General features: G+C 35.6%; 1 protein-coding gene across 8 annotated transcripts in view; it reads left to right on the plus strand.

The window, feature by feature from the left end:
- UBE2D2 (ubiquitin conjugating enzyme E2 D2) overlaps positions 1-24,650 on the plus strand; it is a 90,540-nt gene that overhangs the window by 38,433 nt on the left and 27,457 nt on the right. For 5 of the 8 annotated variants that reach the window (XM_077138637.1, XM_077138636.1, XM_077138638.1 and 2 more), the window contains one exon: positions 15,967-16,030. In XM_077138637.1, the coding sequence (XP_076994752.1) occupies positions 15,967-16,030 (64 nt within the window). Of the gene's footprint in view, positions 1-15,966; positions 16,031-16,615; positions 19,640-19,690; positions 20,599-20,652; positions 22,274-24,650 lie in introns of those variants that run through there. The other 3 variants (XM_077138642.1, XM_077138640.1, XM_077138641.1) reach the window with 3 other exon arrangements.

The following is a 24,650-nucleotide window of genomic DNA, read 5'->3' on the forward strand; positions in this document are numbered from 1 at the left end:
CAAAGATAGACCATATGCTGGGTCACAAAACAATTTTTAACAAATTTAAAAAGATTGAAATCATACACAACACTTTCTCGGATCATAAAGGAATGAAGTTGGAAATCAATAATAGGCGGAGTGCCAGAAAATTCACAAATACATGGAGGCTCAACAACACACTCTTAAACAACAAGTGGGTCAAAGAAGAAATTGCAAGAGAAATTAGTAAATACCTAGAGGCGAATGAAAATGAAAACACAACATATCAAAACTTATGGGACGCAGCAAAGGCAGTGCTAAGAGGGAAATTTATTGCCCTAAATGCCTTTATCAGAAAAGAAGAAAAGGCAAAAATTCAGGCAAAAATTCAGGAATTAACTGTCCACTTGGAAGAACTGGAGAAAGAACAGCAAACTAATCCCAAAGCAAGCAAAAGGAAAGAAATAACAAAGATTAGAGCAGAAATAAATGAAATTGAAAACAATAGAGAAAATCAATAAGACCAGAAGTTGGTTCTATGAGAAAATCAATAAGATTGATGGGCCCTTAGCAAGATTGACAAAAAGAAGAAGAGAGAGGATGCAAATAAGATCAGAAATGGAAGAGGAGACATAACTATTGACCTCACAGAAATAAAGGAGGTAATAACAGGATACTATGAACAACTTTACGCTAATAAATACAACAATTTAGATGAAATGGACGGGTTCCTGGAAAGACATGAACAACCAACTTTGACTCAAGAAGAAATAGATGACCTCAACAAACCAATCACACGTAAAGAGATTGAATTAGTCATTCAAAAGCTCCCTAAAAAGAAAAGTCCAGGACCAGATGGCTTCACATGTGAATTCTATCAAACATTCCAGAAGGAATTAGTACCAACTCTCCTCAAACTCTTCAAAAAAATCGAAGTGGAGGGAAAACTACCTAATTCATTCTATGAAGTCAATATCACCCTCATACCAAAACCAGGCAAAGATATTACAAAAAAAGAAAACTACAGACCAATCTCTCTAATGAATATAGATGCAAAAATCCTCAATAAAATTCTAGCAAATCGTATCCAACAACACATTAAAAGAATTATACATCATGACCAAGTAGGATCATCCCAGGTATGCAAGGATGGTTCAACATAAGAAAATCAATTAATGTAATATACCACATCAACAAATCAAAGCAGAAAAATCAATGATCATCTCAATTGATGCAGAGAAGGCATTTGACAAGATTCAACATCCTTTCCTGTTGAAAACACTTCAAAAGATAGGAATACAAGGGAACTTCCTTAAAATGATAGAGGGAATATATGAAAAACCCACAGCTAATATCATCCTCAATGGGGAAAAATTGAAAACTTTCCCCCTAAGATCAGGAACAAGACAAGGATGTCCACTATCACCACTATTATTCAACATTGTGTTAGAAGTTCTAGCCCGAGCAGTTAGACAAGAAAGAGAAATACAAGGCATCAAAATTGGAAAGGAAGAAGTAAAACTATCACTGTTTGCAGACGATATACTATACGTCGAAAACCCGGAAAAATCCACAACAAAACTACTAGAGCTAATAAATGAGTACAGCAAAGTAGCAGGCTACAAGATCAACATTCAAAAATCTGTAACTTTTCTATACACTAGTAATGAACAAGCGGAGGGGGAAATCAAGAAACGAATCCCATTTACAATCGCAACTAAAAGAATAAAATACCTAGGAATAAATTTAACCAAAGAGACAAAGAACCTATATAAAGAAAACTACAAAAAACTGTTAAAAGAAATCACAGAAGACCTAAATAGATGGAAGGGCATACCGTGTTCATGGATTGGAAGACTAAATATAATTAAGATGTCAATCCTACCTAAACTGATCTACAGATTCAATGCAATACCAATCAAAATCCCAACAACTTATTTTTCAGAAATAGAAAAACCAATAAGCAAATTTGTCTGGAAGGGAAGGGTGCCCCGAATTGCTTAAAACATCTTGAGGGAAAAAAAACGAAGCTGGAGGTCTCGCGATGCCGGACTTTAAGGCATATTATGAAGCCACAGTGGTCAAAACAGCATGGTATTGGCATAAAGATAAATATATCGACCAATGGAATTGAATAGAGTGCTCAGATATAGACCCTCTCATCTATGGACATTTGATCTTTGATAAGGCAGTCAAGCCAACTCACCTGGGACAGAACAGTCTCTTCAATAAATGCTGCCTAGAGAACTGGATATCTATATGTAAAAGAATGAAAGAAGACCCGCATCTCACACCTTATACAAAAGTTAACTCAAAATGGATCAAAGATCTAAACATTAAGTCTAAGACCATAAAACAGTTAGAGGAAAATGTAGGGAGATATCTTATGAATCTTACAACTGGATATGGTTTTATGGACCTTAAACCTAAAACAAGAGCACTGTAGAAAGAAATAAATGGAGCTCCTCAAAATTAAACACTTTTGTGCATCAAAGAACTTCATCAAGAAAATAGAAAGACAGCCTACACAATGGGAGATAATATTTGGAAATGACATATCAGAGAAAGGTCTAGTATCCAGAATATATAAAGGAATTGTTCAACTCAACAACAAAAAGACAGCCAACCCAATTACAAAATGGGAAAAAGACTTGAACAGACACCTACCAGAAGAGGAAATACGGATGGCCAAGAGGCACATGAAGAAATGCTCAATGTCCCTGGCCATTAGAGAAATGCAAATCAAAACCACAATGAGATATCATCTCACACCCACCAGAATGGCCATTATTAACAAAACAGAAAATGACAAGTGCTGGAGAGGATGCGGAGAAAGAGGCACACTTATCCACTGTTGGTGGGAATGTCAAATGGTGCAACCACTGTGGAAGGCAGTTTGGCGGTTCCTCAAAAAGCTGAATATAGAATTACCATACGACCCAGCAATACCATTGCTAGGTATCTACTCAAAGGACTTAAGGACAAAGACACAAACAGACATTTGCACACCAATGTTTATAGCAGCGTTATTTACAGTTGCAAAGAGATGGAAACAGCCAAAATGTCCATCAACAGAATAATGGCTAAATCAACAGAATAATGGCTAAATAAACTGGTGTATACGTACGATGGAATATTATGCAGCTTTAAAACAAGATAAACTTATGAGGCGTGTAATAACATGGATGGACCTAGAGAATATTATGCTGAGTGAGTCCAGCCAAAAAGTTAGGGACAAGTACTGTATGGTCCCACTGCTGTGAACGGACATTCGAGAATAAACTTGAAATATGTCATTGGTAACAGAGTCCAGCAGGAGTTAGAAACAGGGTAAGATAATGGGTAATTGGAGCGGAAGGGATACAGACTGTGCAACAGGACTAGATACAAAAACTCAAAAATGGACAGCACAATAATACGTAATTGTAAAGTAATCATGTTAAAACACTGAATGAAGCTGCATCTGAGCTATAGGATTTTTTTGTTGTTGTTTTTTACTATCATTACTGCTTTTATTTCTTTTCTCTATATTAACATTTTATATCTTTTTCTGTTGTGTTGCTAGTTCCTCTAAACCGATGCAAATGTACTAAGAAACGATGATCATGCATCTGTGTGATGATGTTAAGAATTACTGAGTGCATATGTAGAACGGTATGATTTCTAAATGTTGTGTTAATTTCTTTTTTTATTTTTATTTTTTTTCTTTCCGTTAATAAAAAAATAAAAAATAAAAATAAAAATAAAAAAGGCTCTAGTTCTATTCTCTGTCCAGAAAAAGAAAACAACAACAAAAGTAAAAAAAAAAAAAAAAAAAAAACTTACTAAGGATGAAAAGGAGATGAGAAATTCCTTTATTTTGGTAGTTTTGAGCAAAAACACTTTTCAGTTGCTTAGACCTGTGCTTATTTTTCTTGGGAAAAGAAAAGAAAAATACATTTTTTTCTAAGGAATTTTGTTTTTATTTTGAAATAGTGAACTGCTGAGCTGAATATTGTACTGTAAAATAGGAAAACTTAATATTTATAAATGAACTGACTTGCAGACTAAAATTTCACAGGTAACATTGTGAGAATGGCATGAGAAGGTGAGATTTAAAAGTTTTTGCCATTATTCACCAGGTCAACTCCTGAGCGTTTGCTACAGAGCCAGAGCTCTGCACGCTTCAGTCTCAGACCCCTGAAAGGAGAAGCCAGGGAGAAACCAAGGGCCTTCATGGTGGTACTGACGTCTCAGTTCACAGATACGTGTCCCAGGCAGCCTTTCCTCTGAAGAACCAACAAAATAAATCCCCTTTTATTAAAAGCCAATCTGTCTCTGGTGTGTTGCATTCTGGCAGCTAGCAAACTAGAACATTATCCTTATCAGAAACATTAATATGATCTCATGACACTGTCTTTCTAAATTGTACTTAATGCATTATCAAACTTTTAAGGCTTTAGTGATAAATTGTTGTTATAAAACAATTGAAGTATGCATTCATTTACTTTATAATTACAGCAGTAATAATTCTGGTATGTTTTGCTTTTCTCTCCCAATAAATACTTCAGCTTTTTTTGTGTATGTGTGTGCCATCTTACCCCGGAATTGGTTTTGGATTTACTTGTTTGTTGATTTTTGGGGGGATTAAAATTTTTAAATGAAATATATATATATATATATATATATATATATATATATATATATATATATATATATGTTTGGCTCAATAATGTTTGATTAAAAATATCTAGTAACTGATCTCCAAAGAACCTAAGTAGAAAAGGAAATGGTAGTGAATGTTTAATCTGTTTATGGTTTTATTGCTAGGACTAATTTCAAGGACGTATTGTTCCTAAAATAAAGCTAATTCTTTGAAGGAAGTACATAAAAATTTAAGTACTTATAATTTTAATCAAAGATAACTGATAGTCTTTATAGACCCTTCTCTGTACATTTTTAACTGAAACCGTAATCTTTTTTTAAAAAAATAGTCTTTTTTTAATGGTAGTAAAATATACATACGTAACATAAAAATCATTTTAACCGTTTTAAGTGGACAATTCATTGATATTATATGTAACTTTTACCCTATCTATTTCCAGATGATTTTTATCACCCCAAACCAAAACTCATTCATTTAGCATCCCTTCCACCACCCCCATTAACCACTGTTTGCTTTCTGTTTCAGTGAATTTGCTTATTCTAAGTATTTCATATCGGAGAACTCATACAATATTTGTCTTTGTGTTTGGCTTATTTCACTTAACATAATGTCTTCAAGTTTCATCCATGTTGTAGCATGTGCCAACGTTTCACTTCTTATGGTCAAATAATATTCCATTGCATAGAAATAGCATATTTTGTTTTATCCATTCATCTGATGGACCCTTGGTATCTACTGGTCTAACCACTTTTTCTTTTACAGTTCAGTAATCATAAAAGAACTTCAACTTAATTCCTGGGCAACATGTATGTAGATTCCTGAGCATTTTTAAATTGTACGTTTTCATTATTTTAATTCTGGACTAAAGTTGCCAAGTCCTTATGCTGTTGTTTACTCACCGCATACCCTTGAGTTAGGTACTCTGTATCCTGTTTTGTTTTCTTTTAAATAAAACTGCAAAATAGGTCTAGGTGATCTCAACTGACTATGAAATTATAATTGTTAATCATATCCCTTTTTAAATCTTGTCTTATGCTGGTTATCATCACTAAAGACCTTGATTTGTATAGCAGTATTCAAAACTATTAAAACTTGATTTTAGAGCAGCTTTTCTAGAAAGGTGGTTATAATCTCTCACAGTTTCCCATCTTGTTCGTTTCACCTTATACATAGGGCGAAGACCCAAAATAGTGAAACAAATCTCTATTCCATGCCTTCTTTATTTTGTTTCAATTGTTAAGTTGGGGAGGGAAGGTCATTTAAAAAAAAAAAGGGCAAAGGAAGCATTAATTCTAACCACCTAATGACAAAACTTGAGTACTTCGGATACAGTGAAAGGAAATATACATAACCCTTGCAGAATTCCTCCCCCCCCCCCCCCCAAAAGTAGGAAGATTCCTTTTGTTGTGGTGTTGTAATACAGAAACATCTGAGGCTTTTGGACGTTTTGATGTTCTATTTTATTTAATGGTGATCCATTTTAAATAAGGGCTAATGCTTTGGAAAATTTGCTGTTCTTTTTTCTTTTTTTAAATTTATTTTATTAAACATACCAACATACACAAACATTCTTTTTTTTTTCAGTAAACTTCAGTCCTTTACAGTATATTTCATATTTACATCATTTTGAAAAGATACAAGAGAAGGAAAGAATGATAATGCAGAGAAGCACATTTTATTTCAAGAAACATTAACCTACTGAGCTGTCACTGATAACCAGTCCAGGCTGTCAGTTGCTGGTGGATTCTCTGGGGGTTCTTGTAGGTGGGAGGATCCGCAGTAACTGGGCCAAGTCCTGTAGAGGCCAGAGTGCCATGGAGGGAGTTAGCCTCTGTGGAGCTTGTGTTTTCCATGATCTTTGGAATCCTTTGAGTGTGTGTTATGGAGCTCCTGTACAATGACATCAGTCCAGCCCTCACATTTCACAGTCTCCAGTGACAGTCAAGAGTATGTCCACCTTTCATCAGCATTTGGGTGGGTCTCTTATTATTTAAACTCATGCAGTCTCCAAGATGATGACTTTATTTAAGACCTGAAAAGTAGCTTACAGACACAATGGGCGCCACAGAGTCTGACTCCTGTGTGCTGGCATTCTTCTGTCTTCACATCCTGGTCACTCAGCACATGTCTTGCATTGACAGTTTTACTTTTAATCACAGAATATTGGCCTTAAAGTGATTTATCCAGAAATGTGGGGCACTCTCTCTACAGAAAGTGAATAGTTCCTTTGTCTAAACCAAGGCTCTGCTACTTAAGAACTTATTGATATAACTATGAGACTACTTTAGGGCATGTTAAGTTCATAGATGTTTGCATTTATTTGTTTATGTATTCATATGTTCATATTTTTGTCCTCATCTGTTATATATACACACACACACACACACACACACACACTGGAAATAGTATATATTCCCAGTACATAAATAAATATAACTATTTACTGAAATACATATCATTTGAAGAATTTAAGAAAAAATTCATAGCTGGGAATCCAGATCTTTTTCTGAGGTACATTATACTTATAGAGAACTCTATATGATTTAATGTTTCATTTTAAGAATAAAAAGTACGGAAATTTAATTGATAAGTTCAAATGGAGGTGCTTTTATCACAGTTCCAGAATCCTATAATAGGAGTTTTCTCAGAATTAAGAAACCCTCTTGGACATATCAGGAAATGTCCACCACCCCAACCTCATCCTTTTTTAACTGACCAAGGGACAACCCTTACAGTAAAGCTGAGGAAACAGCAAGGATGTTATCTCCCAGGGGAGTATTAGACATCCCTAATATCCTAATATAAGTAAGCTGAGGAAAAAAAAAATGTCTCTGGTAGAGACCACAAACCAGAGATTACTCATGATGATGGGGGAAAGCAGAAATTCACACTCTGAGTATCGGTAGGTTCCACATAAGATGAAAGACTGACAAAGTAACATGATTTCTCCTCAAAACAGAAAAAGAACATAGGGTTTGGGCATTTGATATACCAGTGATGATGAGAAAGTCTGTGTCTGTGGAAAGCAGATGTTCTGAGGAGAAAAGATGAAAAGAAATGAAATTTGTACTATGTCAGGAGATGGCAGGGGTGATAAAATGTGCATTTTTTAACGCAAATATTCGTAAATTTTGATCATTCTGTTCTACGTGTATAATCAGTAATTCACAATATCATCACATAGTTGCATATTCATGGTCATGATCATTTCTTGGAACATTTGCTTCTATTCAGAAAAAGAAAAAGAAAACAAAAAAATTCATACATACCATATCTCCACCCCTCCCCCTCACTGATCACCAGCATTTCACTCTAAATTTACTTTAACATTTGTTCCCCCATTATTATTCATCTTTATTCCATATGTTTTACTCATCTGTTGATAAGGTAGATAAAAGGAGCATCAGACACAAGGTTTTCAATCACACAGTCACATTGTGAAAGTTATTATCATTATACAGTCATCTTCAAGAAACATGGCTACTGGAACACAGCTCCGCATTTTCAGGCAGTTCCCTCCAGCTTCACTACATCTTGACTAACAAGGTGATATCTATTTAATGCATAAGAATAACCTCCAGGATAATCCCTAGACTCTGTTTGGAATCTCTCAGCCACTGACACTTTATTTTGTCTCATTTCACTCTTCCCTCTTTTGGTCGAGAAGGTTTTCTCAATTCCCTGATGCTGAGTCTCAGCTCATTCTAGGGTTTTTCTCAGTCCCTTGATGCTGAGTCTCAGCTCATTCCAGGATTTCTGTCCCACGTTGCCAGGAAGGTCCACAACCCTGGGAATTCATGTCCCACGTAGACGGGGAGGGTGGTCAGTTTGCTTAAACACAAACATTCTTACCATATGATCATTCCATTCTACATATATAATCAGTAATTCACAATATCATCACATAGCTATATAGTCATCATCATGATCATTTCTTAGAACATTTGCGTCAATTCAGAAAAAGAAATGAAAACAAAAAATTCATACATACCATATCCCTTACCCCTCCCTTTCATTGATCACTAGCATTTCAATCTACTAAATTTATTTTACCATTTGTTCCCCATATTATTTATTTATTTTTAATCCATATGTTTAAATTTGCTATTCTTAAGGAATAGTGTAAGACACTGTTATTATCCTTACATATGACTGCATTGGAAGTGATATTCCAGAGCTAAAAAAAACTAGTTGGAAATGTATTTAAAAGTTTATAGCAAGTTTAACCTTACTTGAAAAATAATTAAAGTAATTGGTGCAAGATTTGGGAGGTATTTCAATAGATGGGCAATACTCAGGAAAGTTGCAGAGAATCAAAAATATTTATAATCTTTAATCTTAATATCACATAGTTGCATATTCATCATTTCTTAGAACATTTGCATCGATTTAGAAAAAGACAACAGAAAAAGAAATAAAACGATAACAGAAAAAAGATTATACATACCATACCCCTTACCCCTCGCTTTCATTTATCACTAACATTTCAAACTAACAAATTTTTAAATTGAGAGCTCTTGCTGAACAGTTTGCTGTCCAAATAAGATATTTATTTAAATTTTTGTTTAGATTAGAAAGAATATTAAATCATTTTAGAAGTTGAGGACTTTTACCTTAACTGTCCCTCTTTTTTCCCTAAATTTGATTATATATATTTTATTTCTTTATCACTCTTTTTTACAGAAAAGATGCTTTTAAATAAACAAAGTAATTCCTTGGATTTAGGTTTTGTCCTAGCCTTAGTAGTATATAATTTACTATATAATGTATGAGGTTATTCTGAATACAGTTTTTCTTAGAATAGAAACTATAGGTGCACAGCCAAATGATAAAGCTAACTGTTAAAACTTTTTTATCCACACACCATACAATCCATCCAAAGTGAACAATCAGTGGCTCTTGATAAAATCACATAATTAAGCATTCACCACCACAATTTGAGAACTAATCCTGTTTTTTTTTCCAAAACAGCCTGATATGTTAGAGTACATTTTCTGCACAAGTGTTCTGTGTAGATCGGTGTCTTTGTTAAATTTTAAGACTCAGTATCAGTTTTCATCATGATGTAGAGTCATCAGTTTTTTAGGTTATGTGTTTATTCAGGCCAACTGGGTTTTCGCTATTTAGATTACCCTCCAGATGGTGATAGCTTCTAATAGCTATTTTATTTTAATCCAGATTTACAGACAGTAATTTATTTTTTCACATAGGCAATGCATACACTTGTTATAAAATTCATAAGGAATAAGAGGAATATATATAGTTTGCATCCTCACCCTCAAAACGATCTTTCTTTTCTGGAGGCAACTGTTCGTAGCTAGTTTATTGTTTTTGCAGGGATATTTTATGCTTATATGAAGAGGAGTAGATATATGCTTTCTTAAATAAACAGCTGTATTGACATGTATTATTAAAACTTCACCAAGTTCAAGTATACGGTTTGAGTTTTGATAAATGTATGCACAGTCATGCGAGCTGTAAGAAAAAATATATAACATTTCCTTTGCCTCACCACTACTACCAATTTTTCTTATATCCCATTGTATTTGTCAGGATTCTCTAGAGAAACAGAACCAACAGGCAATATCTGTAAATATAAGCTTTATATAAGGATCTCATGCAACTCTGGGAGTGTAGGAGTCCCAAATCTGAATGGCAGGCTGCAAGGCTGGCTAATGAAGGGTCTTGACGAACTCTGCCAGGGAGGCTCACTGGCTGAAGAAGCAGTGAAAATTCTCTTTTCCTTAAAAGTCTCCAACTGAATGGATTATCTCATTTGTGGGAGACACTCCCTTAGGTGATGATGGTAGAGGTGACCAGCCACAGCTACATTCAGCTGACTGATGATTTAATGTGTCAGCCATGAAATATCCTTGCACTAACAGGCCAGTGCTTGCCTGACCAGACAACTGGGCACCATCACCTGGCAAGTTGACACCAGAACCTGTCATACCCATTGTAGCCAGTCCCCTCCAATTCCCTCCAGTCCATATTTGTGCCTTGCACAATGAAGTGTTGAAACTGTGTGTTAAATGTCTATTAGCTTAAGTTTGGGTTAGGTTTTTAAAATTCATTGTATCATACTGGCTCATGAACTCGACTGACGAATCTTATCTTCAGTTTAGATAAATCTTAGCTTTCAAATGGCATGGGGAAAAGTAACTCAATTTGAAAGGTGTAAAAGATTAAGGATAATTCACAAGTAAAATTCCATTTATTGAACATGGCGGGACTTAAGAATAACTTGTTAAATTATATGTATATATAAGAAATATATATGGTATATGTTTTTGTTTTTTGACATGGGCAGGCCCCGGGAATCAGACCTGGGTCTTCAGCATGGTAGGCAAAAACTCTGCCACTGAACCACCGTTGTCTGCCCTAAAGTATATTTTAATAGCAACTTACTGGGATAGCAGTAAAAAAGAATAGATAACTTTTCCATTTTAATCAAGCAAGTGTTTTTAGATATACTGACCTGTATTACAAATGGCATTTGGGAATGGGAATTATACAGTGGACCATTATTTTTTTCTTGAGATGAGCAGAGAATCTCTGTTATACGGAGACACAAAATCTAAAATTTGAGGTACTTGAGAAAGTAAATATTATTTAATCTTCATTATACCTGAGTATTTGAGGTACATGAGAAAGTAAATATTATTTAATCTTCATCATCCCTGAGTTTTTTCTTCCTCTTTTTAGTTTTCTTAAAAAATATTTTTATTGAAAAATATCCACACAGAGTCCAACCATATTATACAATCACCGGCTCACAGTATCATCACATAGTTGTGTATTCTGCACCATGTTCATTTTTAGAACGTTTGCATCACTCCAGAAAAATAAATTTAAAAAACAAACAAAAATCCCTCATACATCCCATAGCCATTGACCCACAGTATTTCTATCTACCCAGTTTTTACCCTTTATCTCCCCGTTACTTGTTTTTTAGCCTTTTTTTTTTAACTCCATCTGTCTATACCCAGGGTAAAAGGAGCATCAGACACAAGGTTTTTCACATTTCACGTTGTCACATTGTAAAAGCTGTATCGTTGTACAGTCATCTTCAAGAATCAGGAATACTGGAACCCAGCTCAGCAAATTCAGGTACTTCCCTTCAGCCACTCCATAAAATAAAAAGGAATATCTATATAATGTATATAACCTCCAGGATAACCTCTGGATTCTGTTTGAAATCTCTTAGCCACTGAGGCTTTATTTTGTCTCATTTCTCTCTTTCCCCAGAAAACTTTCTCAATCCCATGATGCTGGGTCCCGGCTCATTCTAGGAGTCCTGTCCCACATTGCCAGGGAGTCATGCCCTATGTAGGGGAAAGGCAGTGAGTTCACCTGCCAAGTTGGCTTGGAGAGGCTACATCTGAGCAACAAATGAGGTTCTTTGGGGGGAAGGGATGTGATTCTTAGGCATAATTATTAGTAGGCTTAACTTCCTCTTTATAGGAATAAGCTTCATAAGGGCAAGCCCCAAGATTGAGGGCTCAGCCTTTTAAATTAGTTGTCCCTACTGCTTTTGAGAAGATCAGGAATCCCCTAGATTGGGGAAGTTGAATATTTCCTCCGTTCTCCCAGTCCCCCAAGGTGACTTTACAAATAGTTTTTTATTCATGGACCGCATTATTCTGGGATATATCAGGGCATCACCTAACCTGTACAAACCAACAAGATCTCACTCCTAGTCAAGATTCCATGTAATTAATGGTGTTCAAATAAAATGACCATACAAGTAAAATTAGATTATGTGCTACTGAAAAAATATATTAACTTTTTTATTGTGTATTATAACATATATACTAAGCAAAGAAAGAAAAAAGCAATAGTTTTCAAAGCAGAGTTTGTCATGGGCTACCATACCATCATTTCAGATGTTTCCTTCTAGCTGTTCCAGAATTGAAGGCTAGAAAGAATAAATATTTTTTTTATCATCACAATTGACTTTTCTTTTTTGTGAAAAATAACATATATATAAAACAATAAATTTCAAAGCACAGTGCAACAATTAGTTGTAGAACAGATTTCAGAGTTTGGTATGGGTTACAGTTCCACAGTTTTAGGTTTTTATTTCTAGCTGCTCTGATACTGGAGACTAAAATACCAGTTTAATGATTCAGCAATCATATTTGTTTGTTATAAACCCTACCTTCTCTGTATAACTCCACCATCACCTTTGATCTTTCTGTCCCACTCTTTAGGGTCTTTGGGCTATGGCCAGTCTAACTTTTTCATGTTGGAAGTTGTTGTCAATAATATGGGATAGGGAGATGAAACTAGCTGATATTCTGGAGAGGATGGGCCTTCTAGGTTTCAGGAGTTACCTGGTCCAGGGACCCATCTGGAGGTTGTAGATTTCTGGAAAATTACCCTAGTGTATGGAACTTTTGTAGGATCTTATATATTGCCCTAGGTGTTCTTTAGGATTGGCTGAATTAGTTTTGGTTAGGGTTTGGCAAGTTATGATAGGTAGCAATGTCTAACTGAAGCTTGTTTGAGAGTGACCTCCATAGTAGCCTCTTGATTCTATTTGAACTCTCTCGGCCACTCATGGCTTATTTGTTACCCTTCTTTTCCCCCTTTTGGTCAGGATGGAATTGTTGATCCCACTGTGCCAGGGCCAGACTCATCCTTGGGAGTCATCTCCCATGCTACAAGGTAGACTTTCACCCCTGGATGTCATGTCCTATGCAGGGGGGAGGGCAATGATTTCGCTTACAGAGTTGGGATTAGAGAGAGTGAGTCCATATCTGAGCAAGAAAAGAGGTCCTCCAGAAGCAACTAGCATACGTATAGGTAGGCTAAGCTTCTCCGCTACCTACATGAGCTTCACAAGAGTAATTCTCAAGATCAAGGGCTTGGCCTATTGATTTGGGTGTCCGTAATGTTTGACACAGTATCGGGATTCCCTGATGGTAAGGTTTAATAGTTACATATTTTTTCTACCATCCCTCAAGGGACTTTGTCAGTACTTTTTGATTATCTGCTTAACTATATTCTAGGATGTATCCAGGCATTACATTAAACAATACAGGATTAAAGGACCTCATTCTTATTCTGGACTCCCTGTGTTTTGATTGTTTAAATGAGCTATCCGGACAGTTAAGTTAGATTAAATTTAGTTTCCGGACAAAATAAACCTTTCTTCCTTTGGTCTGAAATAGTAGGTGAAGTTCTAAAATATAAACAATGTATTCCGTACCCCTGTGTTCTGAATTACTTTGCTTCTGATCAGCTTCATTCTTATCAAAAATATAAATTTTGTACCAAATAAACATCTGTCCCTTTGGTCTCGCACAGAGGTTGAAGTTTAAAAATATGGGCCGTGTCATCCTTTACAAGTATTCTGATTTACCTTAGTCCTGTCCTGATCAGTTTCACTCATAATCTCTAGAAATCTGATCACTTTTCCAGCTTTTTTTTTTTAACAGTTGCTGAATGGGGCAACACAAGACTTTCATAGCTTTGGTGCTCTTACTCTGAGTCTCAGGTGTCACATAATTACCCGAAGTTTTAGAAAATGACCAGGTTATATAGAAATAGCTCAGTATCTCTAAATTTATATCAGTTACAACTCCTGAATATATGTGACTGCTGTAAGAATTTATAATCTAGGTACCTTTACACTAGGCCCTACCTGATAACCTGTGCTCTTTTTTTTTTTTAACCCATGCTCTTAAATTCAGTTCTCTATTGGTATATTAATAGTTAGTCCATATGAGTGAGACATGATAATATTTGTTTTTGTTTATGACATTTCATTTAGCATACTGTCCTTAAGATTTATTCAACTGGTTGCATGCCTCACAACTTCATTCCTTCTTGCAGCCAGTCTGTAGTCCATTGTATGTATACACCACACACAGTTTCCCCCACCTTTCCTGAGTCATTGAACACTTAGGCCACCTCCATCCACCTCGAATCCCAACACTGCCACCATAAACACCAGTGTGCAAATGTCCATTCCTCTCCCCACTTTCAGTTCCTCCAGGTATATACCTGGCAATGGGGTTGCAATATCATATGACAACCCCACCCCTGGCCTCCTGTGAAACTACCACACTGCCCTCCTGAGGGGTTTCCTTACCAACAGTAAATAAGTACATTCCTGAGCCTTTTTTTTTAAAAAAAAGCTTTGATGCTGTACTTTATGCCCTGTACTTCAAGTTTACAAATGGCTAAAACAGTATAATTGATGACCCAAAATGGGTGGTTGAATAGAATAACTTTAAGAAACTGGCTTATAGAACAAATATATGCTACAGATTAAAAAACATAGTATTTGGAATAGTACCTTTTTATAATTCAATAGAATTCTTAAAAGCTTTTATTGTACTTTTAAGGTATTAGATTTTACTGTTTTTGCTGTTGTAGTTTTTAAATATAACTTAGTATCAGTCCTTTCCCTAAGCCTGCTGAAGGGAAAGGAAATATTACATGATTTCCTATCTTGTGGGAAATCAGGCATCCCTACCCAATAACAAATCTCAGGTTTGTGGGCTTTTAGTTAAGCTTAAAATGGCTAAGGAAACTGGCATCTTGTTGTAGAGCATTGCTATAGGTAGATCAGTCTCTGATTATAAAACTTTATGATGAATTTTGTATACTTTAGTCAGCTTTTTAAATATACATTTATATATTTAGTTCTTCCTGCTATCATTAGAACCCTGGTAGTGACATCAATTGAAAACATATCGGTATCTTGTCAGGTGGTCCCAATGTAATATGGAACATTTATAACTTGAAGAGCTCGTCCTAAATCTAGCCTAATCATTTTGAGGTACAAAAATTGGCCTTGAATCTTTTTTGAAAAAATAATAAATATAATTTTTATTTTAAGACCATCTGTGTGGCTCTGTATTATATAATACCTTTTTACATTCCTTACCTTATTTATCTATTGAACTTTTTTTTTTTGGTATGCTATATGGTTGGTGGTCACATTTCATTCTTTTTCCAAGTGAGTATCCCATTATTGTAGCACCATTTATTAACATTTGGGGGGATGGGGGGTTGAGAGGCAGGGAAGTGCACAGGTCGGGAGTTGAACACGGATTTCCTGCATGGCAGGCGAATATTCTACCACCGAACTACGCTTGTACCCCCTACCTATTGAACTTTGAACAAAGCAAAATATTTGCTTTTTGAACCATACGCTGGCATTCAAGGATCTGAAATAATTTAAAATTTCACCAACCTACTTCACTTACTTTGAACAAGTACTTTTTTTTTTTTCCTTTGAACAAGTACTTTTAAAAGAGTTTCCCTGGAAAACAGAGAATAACAACATTAATGGATAAAAGTTACATTTATTTTGAATAAATTTATTTTCTTCCTTCTTTCTTAAGGAATTGAATGATCTGGCACGGGACCCCCCAGCACAGTGTTCAGCTGGTCCTGTTGGAGATGATAGTAAGTATTTAAAAGGAATGATGAAGCCAAACCGTCTGTCTCTGGAGAACAATGGGACAGATGAATATATATCTCTTAAGGTTATTTTGTGTGCAGAGATAATTTTGCTGAAGGGAAGAGGCTGTGTTTGCCCTTCCTTGCCCATGAAAGATACAGTTCTGTGTGTATCTCATTATTTTCTGGGTGTATTACATTTTAAGCCTCTTTAGCTAGACATTGTTTGTGTTGTGTCTTGGTCCTTTCTACCTGTCCTTCATACCCTTCTGGGTATTTTCCTGAGGGTGAAATATTTGAGCTTTTTCCTACAATAGCTGTTGTCCTTGAAGTAAGATAATACTGAAGATGATGGTGTGTGTGTGCTTTTTGTGTGTATGTATGTCTGCATTTCCATTGGTTCATCCTTGCAAGGAAGATATAATTTATTTTTAATATCTACCTCATCTGCTTAATCCTGCCTAAAATAATTTATTAGATGATCTTATTACACAAGTTGGATAATAGTTTTCTTTTTATTCCATTTTGTCTCAACACAGGTTTCTCCCCATACCCCCTTTTCCTAGCTTTTTTTTTTTTTTTTTTGACATGGGCAGGCACCAGGAAATGAACCCAGGTCTCTGGCATGGCAGGCAAGAATTCTGCCACAGAGCCCCCCGTTGCACTGCCCTCCGCATTTTATAGAGAGGATATTTTAATAAGACTGCTAAATGACAACAAAACTAATTCACAAAAAATTGTAACAGCAAATAGGTAAAAAGCATACTTAGCAATATTTGTGTAAGGGAAGTTAAAAAATAAGTATGAGGTTGTATTATAGCTAATAAAATTTTAATTTCTAATAAAATTATTTCTTCCTGTTTTTTTCTTAAGAATGTTATGCTTTTGGTTTGCTAAATCCTTAAGAATAAAGTAAGGCCCTTTTCAAAGAGTAGCTTTACAAATAAAGCAGATAGATACTGGAAATAAATGCGATGGGAAAAACAATTGACATTATTATATTTAACCTGTCCAATATGAGTAACTAACTATAGTATTATGGTACCAAACAAGATAAGGCGAGTACTTAAACCATAGAAAGTGGTATATGTGCGTATACATTATTATTCATTTAAGCCTCACAACTCTTTTACTGTGTGGTGTAGAAATTTTAAACTCTATTATGGAGAAGAGTCCATCCAATGAGAGGCTAAAGGAAGTTCTCAAAGGGGACCCATATTCAGGCTTGCTGATTCTAGTGCTTTTCTGGCTCTAATTTTGTTATCCCCACCATAGCATATGGTCCACCTGTGTCAGTATTTCCATTTAGTTGATAATGTGGTTTTGTTTTAGGTAAATTCTTTAAATTTGAAAGTGGACTGAAAATCTTAAACCTAATTAAAGGTGTTTGATTTCTAGCATTATATTTCATTTTTGCAATTATCTTTAGTAAGCTAAAGCAGTTTGCCTTTACTTTGCTTCCACCATATTCCTTTCTTAAATAGTAAAATTGCTATCCTGGAGACTTAAAATAAAACTACCCCCAAAACCCAGGCAATAAAAGAAACAAATAGGGGCGGTTCATGGTGGCTCAGCAGGCAGAGTTCTCGCCTGCCATGCCGGAAACCCAGGTTTGATTCTTGGGGCCTGCCCATGCAAAAAAGAAACAAGTAGGTAAATTGAATTCCATCAGAATTAAAATCTGTTTATCAAAGGGACTCTATCAAGAACGTGAAAAGACAGCTCACAAAATGGGAGAAAGTTCTTGCAAATTATGTATTTGATAGAGGAGATGTGTATTGAGAATATATAAAGAACTCTTAAAACACCACAACAAAAAGACGACCCAATTAAAACATGGTCAAAGAATCCAAGTAGAGATTTCTTCAAAGAGAAATGACCAGGAAACATGAAGAGATTTTCATAGTCATTAATCATCAAGGACAGGCAAATGAAAACCACAATGAGATACCGCTTTTGACACTCACTAGGATAGTTATAAATAAAAAGACAGATAGCAAGAGTTGTTAATGATGTGGAGAAATTGAAATCCTCATGCATTGCTGGTAACAATGGGAAATGGAGAACTTGGCTGTGGAAAACATTTTAGCAGTTTCTCAAATGGTTAAGTATGGAGTGACCATATAATCCAGCACTTCTTAAATGTATACCCAAGAGAAATGAAAATATTCACACAAAAATTTGTGAACGAATGTTCAAAGAAGCATTGTTCATAATAGCGAAAAAATGCAAACAAGTCAGATATCTATCAACTGATGGATGTGAAATGAAACTGTGGTATATTAGCACAATGAAATTTTTACCAATGAAAAGAAATATGAGGTATTGCTATATGCTGTAGCATGATGAACCTTCAAAAACATGTTAAGTGAAAGAAGGCAGATAAAAAAAGACCACATATTGTATAATTATATGAAATATGTAGAATAGGAAAATCCGTAGATAGACAGTAGATTAATTATTGCATCATGCTGAGGAGTTTAGGGGGAATGGAGAATAACTGCTAATGGTTACAGGATTTTTGCTGGCATGATGGTTGCCCAGCTTTATGGCTATATTAAAAATATTGAATAGTTTGGTATGTGAATCATATCTTTAAAAAAAAAAAAAGTAACTTCTCCCTAATTTCTAGTCTTCTGATTCATCTTCAGAGTATCTTTGGCTAGATGGCTACTAAACTGTCAATACAGTATTACCTTCTCAAAGAAAATAAAGGTAGTCTGTTCCTTAGAGGCAGTATAACTTCAAAAAACATTTTTAAAAAAATTTTTACACAAAGAAAAGGCAGAAAAGCAATAATTTTCAAAATACACTTTAGCAAGTAGTTACAGAGCAGATTTTCAGAGTTTACTATGGGTTACTGTTCCAGTATTTCAGATTCTTCTCTCTAGCTGCTCCAAAACATTGGAGGTTAGAAGAACCAAGAACATAGTGATTCAGCAGCCATGCTCATTCGTTAAATCCTATTTTCTGTTATAACTCCTCCTCTGATCCTTCTCCCTGTCTGTAAGAATCTTTAGGCAATGCCTGTTCAGATGTTTTCATGTTGCGAAGATATGTTGACACCAAAGGGTGGAGGGATGTAATTGGTTGATAATCTTGGAGAGACTGGTCCTTTTGGGTTTCTGTATTTATCTGGCCCTCTGGAGACTATAGCTTCCATGAAAGCAAACTCAGTCTATAAAACTTTTTTATAGAGTCTCAGTTTGAGCCCTAAGTGTTCCCAAGAGTCACAGGAGTGATGTCCTTTGGGGTCTAGAAAACAATGGCAATTAGTGCTATCCAACTGAAACTTGCATAACAGTAGCCTCCAGAATAGCCTCTCTTGACTGTTTGATCTCTCTTAGCCACTGATGCCTTATTTTATTATACTTGTTTTCCCTCTTTTGCTCAGAAGTTGTTGATCCCATCATGGGGCCAGGGCCAGAGTCATTCCTGGGAGTTACACTCCACGTTGTCAGGGAAACTTTCTCCCGTGAATGTCAAGTCCCACAATAGAGGTCAGGGTGATGTTTTTCCTTTCAGAGAAAGAGATTTTCCTTGTTCAGAAAGAGAGAGGCTACATCTGAGCAACAAAAGAGGTTTTCTGGAAGCAGCTCTTAGGCCTTGTTATAGGTAATCTTAACTTATTACTATAGGAATAAGTTTCATAAGGGCAAGCCTCAAAATCAAGGGCTTGGTCTATTTTCTTGAGAATCCCCGATAGTTGAGAAGGGTACCTGGAGCTTTCCAGATGGGAAAGTTTAATAGTTCCATATATTTTCTTTGGATCCTCAAAGGACTCTACCAATACTTTTCTTTTTTTTTTTAATGATTTTTTTAAACATATAGCAAAGTAAAAAGCAATGATTTTCAAAGCACACTTCAAGTAGTTATAGGACAGATCCCAGAGTTTATCATGGGCCACCATTCTACCATAACAGATTTTTCCTTTTAGCTGCTCCAGAACACTGGAAGCTAGATGGAATATTAATAAAGTGATTCCGCAGCCATACTCGTTGCTAGATCCCATTTTCTCTCTTATACCTCCTCCTCCTCCTTTAATCCTTCTCCCACCTATTGTGATCTTCAGGCAGTGTCCATTCTGACTTTTTCATGTTGTGAAGGGGTGTCCACACTAAAGGATAGGGGTATGAATTAATTGATAATCTGGAGAGGGTTTTTACCCTTTTACCCTTTTACCAATTTTTTTTTTGTCCTTTAAAAAATAATTTATTATATTTTTTTAGCAAAGCTGATTATAAAATTTTTAGAGATTTCATAAATGTACAAAAGTTGAATAAAAACTACCTAGAAATAACCAGGCTTAAATGTTGTCTGTCTTCCCAATCTTTTTCTGTCAGACATATATGTATACGTTATTATTCCCCCAAATCAAATCAGCCTGCTATAGTCTGAGATGTATCCAGGTATTACCTTAATTCTGTTCTAGAATCAGAAGGCCTTGCTCCCATTATGGATTCCAGGAGTTTGGTTTGTTTAAATGAGCTATCCTGAGAGGTTAATTTAGATTGTATGGTATAGAGAATTTAGATTCTAGACATAATAAACCTCTCTGCCTTTGGTCTCATATGGTAAGTGAAGGTCTAGAGTGCATACACTATTATCTTTTACCCTGTATTCTGATTCATCTTAGTCCCAGCCAGATTGGCTTTGTTTTTATCTCTAATTGAGGCCTAATCTCTTTTTCGGTTCCTTGAACTGTTACTATATATAGCTATGATAACTTTCAGGGCTGCAGCACTACATTTCTGGGTCTTGGGTGTCAGAGTTATTCAAAGTACCAGGGAATACCAGCTGATACACATATAGTTCCGTGTCTCAGAATCTGCATATATACTTAAAACTTCAAACTAAATGTGTTCCTGTAAAGGCTTCCAATCTTAGGCTCCAATTTTCTTATAAATATTCTCTGAGAGAGACCTTTTTTTCTTTCTGGCTTATTTTGAGCAACACATTGTCTCCAAGGTTTATTCAGTACTTGTTGCATGCCTCTTGATGTTCTTCCTTTTTGTAGCTGCACCATATTCCAGCATATAAATTTTTCCCAGTTTGCCATTATGCTTCTCAGTCATTGTACCCTTTGGCTCCCTTCATCTATTGGACATCATGGATAATGTCAAAAAGAAACAAACCATGTCTTAAAGTATTTTCACTTGGTGTACGAACAGCGGTATGCTCAATTTTAGACAATTTTCATTGGTCCATAGGCTGACAAACATAGCCTCACCAACTATCAAATGAAAACTACCCTCTTGTCACTTGCTCCCCACCCCCTTAGATGCCCCAGTAGTGCTGTGGTATTGTTGATTTCTTCCTGTTACCTTTTGGCCATAATGTACATTTTTAACTTTCCCCCTATACTTCTCTACTATTGACTCTTTGTTCAGTTTCAAACATTTGAAATAGTTCATGCAAGAACTTATTTATAATTATAGATTTAATCAGTGGGATATATGGCACTGTGCATCCCCTTTCATCATATTCACCTTCAATATGGTAATGTTACTTAAAATCCCACTAATTAGTTATTATCACTTCTATCCATTCCCTTACATTTAAGTTCAGCTTCATTGGGTAGTCTTTCCCCCTTCCCTAGCATCTGTGTACCTTTAGGTCTGCTGTGTATCTACAGTGTAACCTCTGAGATTTTCTTTACCAGAATCCTGGTGGAATCATACAGTATCTGTCCTCTTGTGTCTGACTTATATCACTCAACATTATGTCCTCAAGATTCATCCATGTCATATATTTAGGGACCTCATTTCGTCTTACTGCTGCAAATTTGTTTTTCCACTCGTTTGTTGATGGGCACCTGAATTTTTTGCACCCTTTGGTAACTTTGAGTAGTGCTGCTATGAACATCTGTTTGCAAATGTCTGTTCCTGTCACTGCTTTCAGCTCTTCTGGGTATATACCGAGTATTGGTATTGCCAAGTCATAGGGTAACTCAATATTTAGTTTTCTGAGGAGTCACCAAACTGTCTTCCACAACAGCTGCACCATTATACATTCCCACCAATAGTAAGTGTTCCAGTTTACCTACATTCTCTCCAATATTTGTAGTTTTCTGTTTGTGTAATAGCAGCCATTGTTAAACAGGTGTGAGGTCATACCTCATTATGTCATCTTGCTTTATGTTTCCCTTATAGCTAATGAAAATGAGCATCTCTTCATGTACTTTTTAGCCATCTGTATTTGTTCTTCAGAAAATTATTTATTCATATCCTCTACCTATTTTATAAAAGGGTGGGTTCTTTTCTTGTTGAACTGTATAATTTCTTTATGTACACAGGTTATCAAGCCTTGATCCATAAGAAATGTGGTTTCCAAATATTTTCTCCCGTTGAATTGGCTGACTCTTCAGTTTAAGAAACTATTACCTATACTAGATCTTGAATGTATTTCCATACATTTTCTTCTAGAAGTTTTATGGTACTGGCTGTTACATTTAGGTCTTTAATCCATTTTGAATTAATTTTTGTCTAGGATATAAAATAGGCATCCTCCTTCATTCTTTTGGCTATTGTTATCCAATTCTTCCAGTCCATTTATTGAAAAGAGTCGTCTTTCCCAGTTCAGTGGATTTGGGGGCCTGATGGAAGATCAGTTCTGCATAGATTTGGTGGTCTGTTGCCGTACTCTTGATTTGATTCACGTTTGTCTTTGTGCCAGTACCATGCTGTTTTGGTCATTGTGACTTTATAGTAAACTTTAAAGACAGGAGTGTTAGTCTTCCACTTTGCTTTTTTTGGGGGGATACCTTTAGCTGTTGGTGTCTCTTTCCGTTTCAAATGAATTTGATAACTAGCTTTCCCAAGTCTTCATTCATAGAAGGTTGTAGTGATTTTTATTGGTTTTGCATTGTATCTGTAGATTAATTTGGGTAGAATTGACATTTAAAAAAAATTTTTAGTAACAAAATCAACATACAATATGAACATTCTTTTTTTATCACATAGTTGTATATTCATCATGATCATTTCTTAGAACATTTGCATCAATTCAGAAAAAGAAATAAAAAGAAAACAAGAGAAAAAATTGATACATACCATACCCCTTACCCCTCCCTTTCATTGATAACTAGCATTTCAATCTACTAAATTTATTTTAACATTTGTTCCCCCTATTATTTATTTTTATGCCATATGTTTTACTCGTATGTTGTTAAGGTAGATAAAAGGAGCATCAGACACAAGGTTTTCACAATCACACCGTCACATTGCAAAAGCTATATCATTATACAGTCATCTTCAAGAAACATGGCTACTGGAACACAGCTCTATATTTTCAGGCAATTCCCTCCAGCCTCTCTGTAACACCTTAACTAAAAAGGTGATATGTATTTAATGCATAAGAGTAACCTCTCAACTCTGTTTGGAATTTCTCAGCCATTGACACTTAATTTTGTCTCATTTCTCTCTTCCCCCTTTTGATCGAAATGGTTTTCTCAGTCTCTTAGTGCCGAGTCCCAGCTCATTCTAGGATTTCTGTCCCACATTGCCAGGAAGGTCCACACCCTGGGAGTCATGTCCCACGTAGAGAAGAGGGAGGGCAGTGAGTTTGCTTGTCGTGTTGACTGAGAGAGAGAAAGGCCATTTCTGAGCAACAAAAGAGGTCCTCTTGGGGGTGACTCTTGGGCCTAATTTTAAGTAGGCTTAGCCTACCCTTTGCAGGGTTAAGTTTCATATGAACAAACCCCAAGATTGGGGGCTCAGACTATTTCTTCGGTTGTCCCCACTGCTTGTGAGAATATCAAGAATTCTCCAGTTGGGGAAGTTGAATTTTCCCCCTTTCTCACCATTCCCCCAAGGGGACTTTGTAGAATTGACATTTTAATGGCATCTTCCTATGCATAAGCATGGAATGTCTTTCCATCTGTTTAGGTCATTTTACAGTGTTCTGTAGTTTTTTGTGTACACGTCCATTTTAGTCTTATTCCTGATACCCGATTGTTCTGGTTACTGTTCTGAATGGATTTTTTTCCTCAGTTATCTCCGCAGATAGGTCATTATTTGTGTATAGAGTACTGATTTTTGTACACATTAATCTTGTATCCTGCCATTTTGCTGAATTTATTAGATCAGGTAGCTCAGTCATAGATTTCTCATAGTTTTCCAAGTATAGGTTCATATCATCTGCAGATAATCGCAGTTTTACTTCTTTATTTCCTATTTGGATGCCTTTTCTTTCTCCCGTCTAATCACTCCGGTAAGACACTAGTACAGTGTTGAATGATAGTGGTGACAGTGGGCATTCTTGTCTCGTTCCAGTCTTAGGGGGAATGCTTTCAGTTTCTCACCTTTAAGTATGATGATGGCAATGGGTTTTTTTATATGTCCTTTCTGATATTGAGGAATTTTCTTTTTCTTTTTTTTTAATTTAAGAAAACAAACAATAGGAAGTTTCTTCTGATTCCTACATTCTGTAGTGTTTTTATCAGGAAAGGATGCTGAATTTTGTTTAATGCTTTTTCAGCATCAATCGATGTGATCTTGTGATTTTTTCCCTTTTGATTTGTTAAAGTGCTGTATTATGTTGATTGATTTTCTTGTATTGAACCATCCTTGTGTTCCTGGTATAAACTCCACTTGGTTATGATGTATAATTCTTATAATGTGTCACT

The sequence above is a fragment of the Tamandua tetradactyla genome, chromosome 20 (assembly GCF_023851605.1).
Source record: "Tamandua tetradactyla isolate mTamTet1 chromosome 20, mTamTet1.pri, whole genome shotgun sequence".
Lineage (NCBI taxonomy): Eukaryota > Metazoa > Chordata > Mammalia > Pilosa > Myrmecophagidae > Tamandua > Tamandua tetradactyla.